Source organism: Phaseolus vulgaris, chromosome 2 (genome assembly GCF_051622355.1).
Source record: "Phaseolus vulgaris cultivar YP4 chromosome 2, ASM5162235v1, whole genome shotgun sequence".
NCBI lineage: Eukaryota > Viridiplantae > Streptophyta > Magnoliopsida > Fabales > Fabaceae > Phaseolus > Phaseolus vulgaris.
In genome coordinates, this window is record NC_143499.1 from 35,489,518 (window position 1) to 35,502,391 (window position 12,874).

The 12,874-nt window shown below is 34.1% G+C and overlaps 1 protein-coding gene and 1 long non-coding RNA gene across 2 annotated transcripts; both read right to left on the reverse strand.

Moving 5' to 3' along the window:
- Nucleotides 1–6,367: 6,367 nt before the first annotated feature.
- Nucleotides 6,368–7,480, reverse strand: LOC137811735 (uncharacterized). The gene is made up of 2 exons (XR_011081132.2): nucleotides 7,089–7,480; nucleotides 6,368–6,680 (listed from the first exon to the last, which is right to left on the reverse strand). It is a non-coding gene; the product is annotated as an uncharacterized LOC137811735 (long non-coding RNA).
- A 3,620-nt stretch (nucleotides 7,481–11,100) lies between these two features.
- Nucleotides 11,101–12,650, reverse strand: LOC137811736 (uncharacterized). The gene is made up of 2 exons (XM_068613573.2): nucleotides 12,277–12,650; nucleotides 11,101–12,151 (listed from the first exon to the last, which is right to left on the reverse strand). The coding sequence occupies exons 1-2, from the start codon at nucleotides 12,596–12,598 to the stop codon at nucleotides 11,961–11,963; spliced, it is 513 nt and encodes a 170-aa protein (XP_068469674.1). The 5' UTR covers nucleotides 12,599–12,650; the 3' UTR covers nucleotides 11,101–11,960.
- Between the last annotated feature and the right edge of the window lie 224 nt (nucleotides 12,651–12,874).

Here is a 12,874-nt window from a genome sequence, read left to right on the forward strand (position 1 = left end):
TATTGATTGTCCAAGGTGGACAAAAGGATATATTTTGTTGAATATTCAATCAAGAGAAATTTTTGTGTCTAGGGATGTTGTCTTTTATGAACATGTTTTTCCATACCAAAGGGTTCAAGATACTAGTAATGAAACTAACAGTCCTGATATTGATGATCAAATTTTGTTTGCTGAAGATCAATCTGTCTTAAGTCAGCCATCACAAGTCATTCTTGCACCTTGTGAAAATACACCTTGTGATAATGTTGAAAATAGCAGTGATAATAATTGTGAGTCACAAATTGAGGTTTCAGACGTAGATTGTTCCCATATAGACCAAAACCTCAATGAAAATCATGATATAGAACAAAGTTCTGAATCAGATCCATCTGTCCGAATGAGCACAAGAATAAAAAGATCACCTGAGTATTTAAAGGATTATCATTGTAATCTTAACGTTTCCAATACATCTTCAAGAGTTAAATATCCTTTGAATTCTGTTTTGTCTTATAGCAATTTATCACATTCTTACAAATCTTTTGTTATGTCTCTTTCTTCACATGTTGAGCCAAACACTTATTCTGAAGCTGTGAAACATGACTATTGGAGAAAAGTTATACAATGTGAGATATCTGCTTTAGAGTCAAATCAAACATGGGAGACTGTTCTTCTGCCTAAGAACAAAGCTGCCATAGGTTGCAAATGGGTATTCAAAATAAAATATAAGGCTGATGGGACAATTGAAAGGTATATAGCAAGGTTAGTGGCAAAGGGATATACACAAACAGAAGGCATTGACTACCTTGATACTTTCTCTCCAGTAGCAAAGATGACCACCATAAGGTTGCTTCTTTCTTTAGCTTCTATTTATAATTGGGAATTGAAACAATTAGACATAAACAATGCCTTTTTACATGGAGATTTGAAAGAAGATGTATACATGGTTGTTCCTCCTGGATTGACTTCTATTCCACCAGGAAAAGTTTGTAAACTAAAAAAAGGCTTTATATGGTCTTAAGCAAGCTAGCAGAGAATGGTTTGCCAAACTGTCATCATTTTTGCTTTCTATGGGATATACTCAATCTATGAATGATCATTCCTTGTTCATTAATTCTTCTGAAGGATCTTTTACAGCATTATTGGTATATGTGGATGATATAATATTGACAGGAAATGATAAAGAAGAGATTGCTCGAATCAAACAAGCCTTGAATCAAACATTCAAGATTAAAGATCTTGGGAATTTAAGATATTTTCTTGGTCTAGAAGTAGCAAGAAGTAAGACAGGAATAATGGTAAATCAAAGGAAATATGCATTGAAATTATTAACAGATGCAGGTCTTTTAGCCTGCAAACCTGCACCCACTCCTATTGATAATCATGAGAAATTCTCTTCTACTGAAAGTGTTCCTTTCACAGATATTCAAGCCTACAGAAGATTGATTGGAAGACTTATGTATCTCACTAATACCCAACCTGACATAACATTTTCTGTGCAACAACTTTCTCAATTTCTTGCTAAGCCTACAATTGCTCACTATAATGCAGCGATTAGAATTCTCAGATATATCAAAGGGGCTCCAAGTCTTGGTCTATTTTTCTCTTCCACTACCTCTGTTCATCTGAAAGCCTTTTGTGATAGTGATTGGGGCACCTGTAGTGATTCAAGACAATCAGTAACTGGTTTTAGTGTGTATCTTGGAAATTCTCTCATATCTTGGAAGTCAAAGAAGCAAGGAACAGTATCAAAGAGTTCTTGTGAAGCTGAATACAGGGCAATGGCCACTGTTACATGTGAAATTCAATGGCTAACTTATCTTCTTCAAGATTTCAAAGTTCCTTTTGAGCAACCATCTCTTTTATACTGTGACAATGACTCAGCAAGATACATTGCAGCAAATCCAGTTTTTCACAAGCGTACAAAACATATAGAAATAGATTGTCACGTGGTCCGGGAAAAATTAAAGAAGGGTCTCATCCATTTGCTTCCCATTTCCACCACAGAGCAACTAGCTGATATTTATACCAAAGCTTTAAGTCCTCAATCTTTTAAGAATATTTGTTCCAAGCTAGGTCTCATCAATATTTGCTCCCCAGCTTGTGGCGGGGTATTAAAGGATACGGATACCAGAGTTATAGAAGGATCCTAATATTAATTGGGTGTCTTTTCTAATTATCAGTTGTTTCTCTTTATAGAGAATAATAATTTGGTGTCTTTTCTAATTATCAGATGTTTCTCTTTATAGAGGTGAATAACCTTTATTTTGTCTTATGTGTTATGATTCTATTATTTAATTATTGATTCTTTTCCTCTTTAGTTAAACCTAGAATGAGTGTACTACTTGTATATATTCAGACCATTTGTTTTGATTTGAATAACAAGAAAAAAGAGATATTCATTCTCATATCCTTTGTCTTCAGTTTACTCTTTTGTTCATCTCTGTTCTCTTTTGTTCATCTTTATTCTATTTTGTAATACATATAGTAAAATTAGTACGTCACCTAACCGTTTGCTTCATTATTTTCCCTCCAATCCATTTGAAAGTGATCACATACATTGGAATGAAAAACAAAATCACATACATTGATTTTAACTTGAAAAGTAATGATAAACTATAGTTTTTGTTGCTAAATTACGAGTTTAGAGAACTTTTGTAAATCACTGCTCGGATTCTTAAAAACCAATTTTTGAAGACACATTTATGAATGGGATCTTCCTCGAAAAGCAATGGCTGTCAGGGGAAAGGTAGGATATCTGTCACGAAAGAAGTAAGAAAGGGACATAAGGAACAAGATGGTATTGACCCTGTCAAATTCTCTGACCAAGTTTGTGAAGGTGCCCGTTATAGCAACCCTACACAATCTGAGGTGGCTAAAGTTGTTGTAGACATTGAGTGTTTTATTAACCAAAAGGTAACCTCTGAGGCTTTGGGCCGAGTTAGCAAAATGGAGGCCCGTTTCTGTGAGGGTGGGCCCTATGCCTCAGCCCAGGAGGATGAAGGAAATGTTGGGTATGTGCGCCAATCAACGCAAGAGGTTTTCGGCGAAGGGGGTACAAAAGGTAATGTTGGTTATGGGAGAGAAAACCCTTTAGAAGGATCGGAGGTGAGTGTAAGCAAAGAAGCCCGAAAGGCAATCCTTGAAAGAAGAACCTCAGGATTTCAGGTGCTAGAGGGCGGCATGTCTTCTAAGGAGAGGGAGGGTAAAGGGCCGCTCAACCACTATGTAGTGCAAGGAGTCAGTGTTGATGACGGTGATGTAGGGTTAGTGTCATCAGGTGAGTTGTCTCCCCTTTTGTTAGGTGTGGACGGAGCAAATGAGAAAAGTAGGTCCAATTCTCCACCACGTCGACGCAAGAAGAAAGGGCTCTCTGAATTGGGGGACTCTTGTCCCCATCCAAGGCGGTCTGTAAGATTAAGTCTCATACTACCCCAAGCAGGGTCTTTGGAGCACCACAAAGACGGTTTGTCCTCAGTCTCTATGTCAGACAGGGATATTAAAATCTGTAACTCTCGTCTTTGTGCATTTGTTAACCTAGCGGAACCTTCTAGTTTGTGGGTAGCTGGAAAGCAAGTTGGGATAACTTGTCGTGGGGAAGAAGAGGAAGTCGTTAAGGAATATGGGCGTATGGAAGACCGTGATTCAAAGGTTGCTTTGGGCTCTAAGGTGGGAGTTAAGAATGTTTCCTAATGTTAGTTGTGAATTTGAATATTAGAGGTGTGGGGGGGAGTATCAAATCTAGGTACTTGAGACATATCATAGCTTGTGAAGGGGCGAAATTTGTATGTTTGCAAGAGACAAAATCTAAGGTGATCACGGAAGCAAAATGTTTTTCTCTGTGGGGGAACAACAAAGTTGGTTGGCTACATTACGAAGGTGTCAATGGAAGCGAAAGCTTGTTGTCTATGTGGCATGAAGACTCTTTTAGCTACGATAGTCACGTGATGGGGAAAGGGTTCATTGCTATTTTCAGTAATCATCATAAATCCAACCTCAGATGTGTAGTGGTAAATGTCTATGCTGCCTGCACTTTGAGAGACAAGAAGATCCTTCGGGAGGAGCTGTCAAAAAGTTAAATTGGCATCTCAAGATCCGGTTTGGTGTATCTGTGGTGACTTTAATTTCGTTAGAATGTGAAGTGAAAGGAAAGAAATCAGGGATAAGAACGATCAATCAAGTGAGATTATAGGTTTTAACCTAATGAAACTTGAAACTAAAATCGCATTGCGATCATATAGAATAAAAAAATATAGATTAACGAAGTTAGTGGTGATACATAGAGTGTAGGGATTTCCACAATTTCAAATTTTAATAACTTTCTTGAGATGCTTTTACCTTCTTTTTCACTTTCCTTCCTAACCCATTTCACCCATAAACCTAAAATGTTGCACAAATAGAAGCGAGAGTAAATAAATTTAAACTCTATGTATTTTATTCGATCTATTTACACTAACTAAGTATTTGATTCTTACATTTTTTATGCAATTATCCTTATATTTGATTACTTTTATTTTTGAATTATCTTGATCAAGAAATAAGATTATGAATGAATATTTGATCCAAGTATCTAACCTCACCCCTATGTCGTATGCTACTATGAAAAAAGATTATTACAAAATGTAGCCTCCCTTTTTTACCAGAAGAGATAGAAATTGGACCGTTATCTATTTGTTGTTTACTTATACTACCCCACACGGAGAAAAAAGACACAAAAAGTAAGCATCATTGTTCAAATATCCAAAAGGTAAACAACAGAATGAAAGGTCATTTTCTACAAAATGCATAGATTAAATACTATCTAGAAATAGAACAAGCATCATCATTAAGAGCATTGTATTAGGCCTCCTCCAAAATCCCAACTTGTTTCTTTTGACCTTTAAGGCCTTCAGTTAAAAGCTATTTAGCTGTGTTAATTGAAATTCTTTAGCTAATTTGATAGAAATATTTATTAAATATCATCGTGAATGTTCTTGTATGTTTTATATATATAGTAATGAAAAGCTTTTAGATATATGTTGTATATAAAATTAACGAAAATGTTTTGGGTTAACACCCTTTGTCCACTAACACAAATTTGATACCGTAGATGTGGTATTGGAATTTTTTGTAATTCTGATGGGAGTGATGTGACAGTTTTGTAAAAGTGTAAGGGTTTAACGTTTGAGTGTGCGTGCGGAAGCGGGAGATTTTCAAATGAAAGGGAAGGTCAAACGAAATGGAGAAAGAAGCAACGACCTCGTCAAAGGATGGAGAAAGAAGCAACGACCTCGTCGGAGGATGGAGAAAGAAGCAGCAGGAAGCACGGACCAAACAGTAGAACAAGTGAAACACAAACCATAAATGTCTTTCTTTTGCGTTCGTCGCTGCTTCTTTGTTTGCTTTTCAAGTGTTCGGCATCATTGAGTCTTATATTACACCAGTTACATGACTTAACCGATGTAATATGGGTCATATATTACATCAGTTTGATGACTTAACCGGTGTAATATGGGTCATATATTACACTCATGGCAGAACTGGACACCCACTTACCAGAACTGGTTTCCCAGCCACAGGTTCCTCCACATGTACTGGTACACGCAAAACTTGTTACCCATTTGTCTGTAAGTGGTTACTTATATGACGTTTATGGCCACCAACTCTTCATGAAAAAAAGTTCAAATTTTTTTTTAATATGCGCCATATATTACACTGGTTAGACAGCTTAACCGGTGTAATATGTGTCATTATGAGTAAAAGAAATAATATATTACACCGATTGTTACTAAGAACCAGTGTAATATATTCTTTTTTATCATATTTTGAAGGTCACATCTCACTATTCATTTGTGTTACTATCCTATTTTGGATTTGTCACCTCACCAAACGCAATCTCACTCTATTGTGATATTCTCACGTTTATAACATTATTATTATTATGAGACGTCGATATATCATGACTCTAAAATTAACTTTCTTACTTCATAAAAAATAAATTTAACAAACACACTCCCGGAATCCTCTTGTGGAAGTGGCGGAAAAATCACTTGGATGAGGTGCATGCGCATCTATAAAGCATGGTACTTTGTGGGTCCCGAATCTTGAATAGATTCTCAGCATATGCGCATCTACTAAGAATATATGTGTTTTTTTAATAATAAATAAAAACTATTTTTTAAAATTCTCTCTATATAATTTCACGTGCTGCTTTTATGGCTTGAAAATACAAAAAATAGTCCCATTGAAGAATATAAAGTAGTGGTGTTTGAACTCTATTTTTAAATTCAGAAACCGTTAATACTTGTGCATTCATGGAACTTCATCTTCAAGTTACCTTTTACCATATTTTAAAATTCTGTAACAGGTCTTCCATGCTGTAATACTGTAAACTGAAAGTTCAATGACGATATAAAACAAAGCCACACCCACGAGAATAACTCCTTAAAAAGAAAGTTCAATGAGGGAATAAAACAAAGACAAAAAAACAAACGAAAATGGGGAAAATCCCTAGGTAGTACTAGGCCTCCATGTACATTCCTTATTGCAGCTGCAATGAACAAAGCAACACAGAAAGAAACAGGAGGACTGAGGTTGTGATGGCATACATACACAGTAATGCAGAAGATTATAATATATAATTAATATAATCGCACATCAGGTCTTGGATTTCTTAGTCTTGGTTTTCTTAGTCTTGGTTTCAGGGTTTGGGTTTGGGTCCATACCTGCAAAAATATTTCTAATTCAAGTTAGCGTATGTGGATTTTTTGTTAATACAGTTCTAAAGTGACAGATAATAGATTAAAGATGAATAAAAGTTAGGGTTAAGTGGGTATTAAATCAAAAGCACACAGTTTCTACAATGAAATCCTACTCATCTGCATATCAATCCTTATCACATCGATCTCTTCCATACAGAAGAGGAACACGTTGAACGGATTTTTTGAAACCTAAATTGAACTTGATCAAATAGGTTTGGACGAATCCTTCAAACACAATTTAAGTAGAGTAAAAGAAGCAAGTGAAGTAATAAAAAAGAAGAAGAAAAACATTGCTCTGGTCTTAACTCTTGCCATAAATGAAGTAAATTAACGAAATATTGGTGGAGAGAAATGAATATATAGGGTACGTGCCTCCCATCCTGTTGGCAGAGGAGGTTTGCAGGTACTTTAAAAAGGTGAAACCAAGGAAAGTCTGGGATCCGTTTTGGTCGTAGTTGAAAAGTTTATCCATCCCAAAGAGGGCAACTTCTTGAAAACTGTCCCAAATAGATTTGTCATCACATTGAATCTTGAGGCCCTTCAAATTTTGGAAGCCTGATCCCTTGTTGTTGAAGGAAGCTTCAATTCTTCGACTCGTAATCACGACCTTGGTGAAATCCTGTGATCCGTCTTGGTAGTTATTGAAGGACTTTTGGGTTGCAAACTTGTCGCTGCCGTAGTCTTTCTTTGCCATGACGGCGAACCAAAGCCTTCCTAGCTCTTAGAGGAGGTTCTGGTTTTTTATTGCTCCGTAAGAACCAAGAGTGAGGAACAAGAAAGGAGAAATAGAATAAAATAAATTAAAAAAAGAGTTTGTAAGTAAAATATGTTTTAAATATTTAATTAAAAATAATTTTTCCTAATTTTAGTGTCTAAAACTATCAGAATCGATTCACAAATGAGGTTTCTTCTTTTTATTGAGTGGGGCAGAAGAAAGTAAAAATAAAATAATATTAATTTTAAAAATTGTTTAGAAAAAATTCATTACAAATAAAATAATTTTTAAGTGATTTGGGAAAGGAAAAAAGTTATTAAATTGTGTAACGGTTGAATATAATTTGGTTGTGTGGAAAATTAAAATATTTTTAAATTTTAAAATAGAAGGAAATATTAAGCTTTTGTTGATATTTATTGTTATTGGTAAATTAAAATTTTGAAATGATTTTAATCTCTTTGGGTGTATATTTGTTTTCCCGTGAGTTTTTCAGTATTGGAGAGGAATAATATTAGGATAAATACTAAATTTGAATATAAAAAAAATATAAAAATGAGATTATCATGATAGTTATCTACCTTGCATTTATGAAGAAAGAAGATTTCATGATGTCATATTGTTTCAAAGCATTTCTATATGACACTCTTAATAAAAAAAAATCTTAATAAAATAAATAAATAAAAAATTAACTTAATAATAATAAATATAACATATATAATCTTATTTAGATTGGGTCCGCTATAAAATGAACTTAGAATTATAGAATGGACTTGATCTTCAGATTTTATATTATAAGTTCATAACTCTAGTCCATTGTCATTTTGGGTGGAACCTATTTACTAATTTTTTTTATTACGTTAGTAAGGTAAGAGTTAAACTAAGAAATAGATTGTAAAGGTTAAAAAAAGATATCTTGAGCAATTTTAATAATAGAGTTCATTAATATTTCTGATATAGTATATGCTATCACACGTACATTTATATTTAATTCGTTATATTTAATTTGGTGGAATTGTTTATCTTTTTTTTTCAATATCGCACCTCAAGAGTTATTTTTTCGGAAAAATAATCTTTATTTGAGTTTATTAAGATTTAATTAAATTTTGAAAATATTATGAAAATGGTGAATTAAATATCTATTAAATTTAGTGATTTATGTATTTTTGAAATAATTTATAAAAATAAAATTGTATATGTAATATTTGTTAATTATATTTTGAATTTAAAAAAAATTTATATACGTAAGGGGTTAGCATCGGCTAGCCGACGCAAAATTCACTTCCATCTATGCGCCGGACGTGGCCAATGTATACCATGTGCTATATAAATAGCACATTTCGTTGCTCCGCCCTTAGTTTCCTAATTCTTCTCCTCACTGTTCACATTTCGCTACCCCCGCCTTGCACTACCATCCTCTGTCTTGCCGTCACTGCCCAACATTCTTCACCGTCGGGTTGTTCTTTCTTCTCCGGTTCTCTTCTCTTCTATTATTTTTGTTAACATTTTGTTCTTCTTCTCCATTTCAACTCGAAGTCCTTCGTGGTCCACTACCTCCACTGCCGCCTTCCAATGCCCTCCGCTGCCCAGTCCCGCCTCTGTCACCGTTGATTGTCTCTTCTTTCTCATTTTCTCTTCTCTTCTCTGTATATTATTATTTTTCTTAACCTTTTTTGTTGTTCTTCATTTTAGCTCCAACTTGCCTTCATCGCGGCTACTACACCATGTCTAGCTCCACCTCCTACTCCACCACGTCCAACTGCTAGTGTCTTCACCGTCGTTGCTCCAACATGATTCTTTTGATGTAAACTTTTAAAATTTATGAGTTTTTGATTTATTTATTTTTGTGATTACTATTTTTATCTGAATCATTTTACTACAAACATAATTTTGTTTTGAAGTTAAAAAAATCAGAAATTGTAATAGAACATCTTGAAAGCTTTATGTATATGAAAATGGAAAAGAAGAAAGCTATTGTGCATGTACAAAATTATACGCTCATTTCAATTTTACTAAAATTGATTTAATAGAATTTATCATTTTAATTTGACAATTTAATTGGATTTATCATTTCAATTTAATTAAAACTGATTTAATAGGATGTGAAGGTTAAAGTTTTCTTATAACAAGAAATGAAAATGAGAATAAAAGGAAAGATAATTAATAAAAAAAAGTGATAATTGGGAAGGAAAGAAACTTATTACCATTTAAAGAATGGTTTAAGAAAGTGTGTTTTTAATTATTATTTTTCATTGATTATCTTGTAATATAACTACATGATTTAGAACTTTTTTTTATTTTTTCTATTGGTTATGTTGTAATAATTAAGTACATTATACATTTAGAAGTTTTTTCTTTTTTTCATTGTGTTTAAAATATTTATTATATATATATATAATAATTTCAAAAAAAAAAAAAGGTGGTAAGGTGGTGGGTGTAGAAAATAAATAGGTGTTGCAGAGAGTAAAAGTCATGGGCAGCAGATTGGACCAAGTTTTTCAAGAAAATGATTCAAATAGTGGTGTGGGGTGTATAAATTAAATAGGGGTTGCATAAAGTAAAAAAGATGGGCAGATGGACACACGTTTTTCATTAATATGTTGCAAATAGTGAACTGGTGGGTGTAGAAAAGAAATAGGGGTTGCATAGAGTAAAACTCATGTGCAACAGAATGGACCCATGCTTTTCAAGAAAATGATACAAATAGTGATGTTGGGGTGTATAAATTAAACAAGGGCTACATAGAGTAAAAGTGATGGGCGGTAGAATGAGCCCATGTTTTTCATTAATATGTTGCAAATAGTGAACTGGTAGGTGAAGAAAACAAATAGGGGCTGCATAGAGTAAAAGACTTAGGCAGCATAATGGGTCCATGTTTTTCAAGAAAATGTTACGTATAGTTATGTGGGGGATGTATAAATTAAATATGGGTTGTATAGAGTAAAAGTTATGGGCAGCATAGACTAAAAGTCATGGGCAGCATAATGGGTTCATGTTTTTCATTAGTATGTTACAAGTAGTGATGTGGATGGTGTCCAGCCAAGTACTTCTTGCACCTTTGTGAATTCTCTCAATAGTATCTCACATTTCTTTAGCTTTTCTTGACCCTTTGTGAATTCTCTCAATTCTCTCAAGAGTATCTCACATTTTTTTAGTTGAGATACACTCTAAAACTTTAAGAAGTTCATTAGAATCAAGGGCAGAAATAATGATGTTCTTAGCTACACAATCAAGATGATCTATTTCATTTTCAAATAAGACAACATTATTTTAAGCAGATGCATAAAAACATTATTTGTAATGACATCCCAAATTTTTCTATATAACGAGTCAACAAAAAATTTCATTCTTATACACCATAGATAATAGTTTTCACCACAAAACAGAGGTGGTCTATTTAAAGAATCACCTTCCCGAAAAGAAAACTTGCTAGCCATTAAAGCAGTTAAAAAAAAAAACACAACTTGAATATTTTTCAAGAACTTAACTTTTGATGCCAATTGTTAGAATTAATGGCCTAAACAAGAAAGGATGAATTGTTTGTCAAAAGATTTTCAAAAAGATTGGATAAGAATGAAGTTTTAACAACAATCAAACAAGGTAATTGAAACGATTTGTAGAATATCAATCGATTTAAACTTCGTTTTAACCGGTTGTTTATGACAACAACAATAATCAAATCAAACAGTTTATAAGGAGTGAGAGAGAGATTACACAGCCAATTTATACTGGTTCACTCAACTCTGAACTACATCTAGTCTCCAGAACAACCACTCTGGGTTTCCACTAGCAATCAATTACATATTACACACACTCAAAGTCATAAAGAGGTGTTCTTGAAACCACAAGAACACTTACCCTCTTTGCCTTTCACCCAACCTTAATCAGAACACCCTCTGACCTTACAACTTTACACACTTTTTACAAGTTTAGAAAAGAACAATTACAAGAATCAGAAAGGAACATATTACACCTGATAATTCAAGAATCATATAACTTCTAAGATCCGACTTGAACCAATGCATAGCTACTTAACAATCTTACCAAACTTTAATTTGGATCTCTTCTCAAAAACAATTTCAATCTCACTTTGATTGGGATCTCTTCTCTAAAACAATTTCAATTCCGACACTAATAGTTACAATGAATCTCAAAAGGAATATCTATGTACAGTTTATCTATACGATTAATTACATTGAGGTAAGATATTATCACAAAAATAATTTCAGCATCTATATGTGATTTTGTGAAAAAACCTAATTATGTTTGAAGCAAAAGTCCGGAAATCATAAAAGCTATAGAGCAGAGAGAAATGGATAGATGAGAAAGCTGGTAAGTGGTCAGTTGTGTTTGAAACCGTTGAAACACTGGGATCCCTTATTATTGAAGGAGTGGAGATGGTCTCCTTTCCGGGGCAAAGTAGATCTACTCGGTTTTCTGGATTCCTCACCACAACGAATCTCGGCCTCTCTGAAAGTTTGGGAGCCTGATCCGAGGTTGTTGAAGGAATCTCCAGTTGCAGTTCTCTTGATCTAGGCGTGGCTGAAATCTTGTTTCCCTTCTTCAGAGTTGTTGAAGGACTGAACGATTCTAGACAAGTGGCGGAGGAGATTTGGAGTGGGGCTTGGATTGTTGGGAAGGGACTCGTCGTTGCTTCCATATGCCATGCTGCTTAATAGCTTAGTCAATATGGCAACTGGATTCTGGATTTCGATTTTCCTTTCTGCCAGATTATGAATAAGAAAGAGAATATAAATTGGAAGCAAGTGAAGAAGAAAAACATTGTTCTGGTCTTAACTCTTGCCATAAATGAAGTAAATCAGCGAAATGAATATATAGGGTACGTACCTCCCATCTTGTTGGCCAAGGTTTGTTGCAGGTACTTGAAAACGGTGGAACCAGGGAAAGTCTGGGATCCGTTTTCGTTGTAGTTGAAAAGTGTATCCATCCCAGAGCGGGCAACGTCTTCAAAACTACTGTCCCAAAGAGATTTGTCATCGCATTGAATCTTGAGGCCCTTCAAATTTTGGGAGCCTGAACCACTGTTAATGAAGGAAGTTTCAATTCTTGGACCGCTAATCATGATCTTGGTGAAATCCTGTGATCGGAGGTTATTGAAGGACTTTTGGAATGCAAACTTCTCGCAGCGGTTGTCTTTCTTTGCCACCATCACGGCTAACCAAAAACCCTTGCTAATTAACTTTTAGAGAAGATTCTGTTTTTATTTGGCTCCTAAAGAACCAAGAGTGTACAACAAGAAAGGAAAAATAGAATAAAATAAATTAAAAAAACAGTTTGTAAGTAAGAAATGTTTTGAATATTTAATTAAAAATATTTTTTCCCTATTTTAGTGTCGAAAACTATCAGAATCGATTGAGAGATGAGGTTATTATTATTTTATTTGTATTATAGAGAGTGAGTGGATAAGAAGAAAGTAAAAATAAAA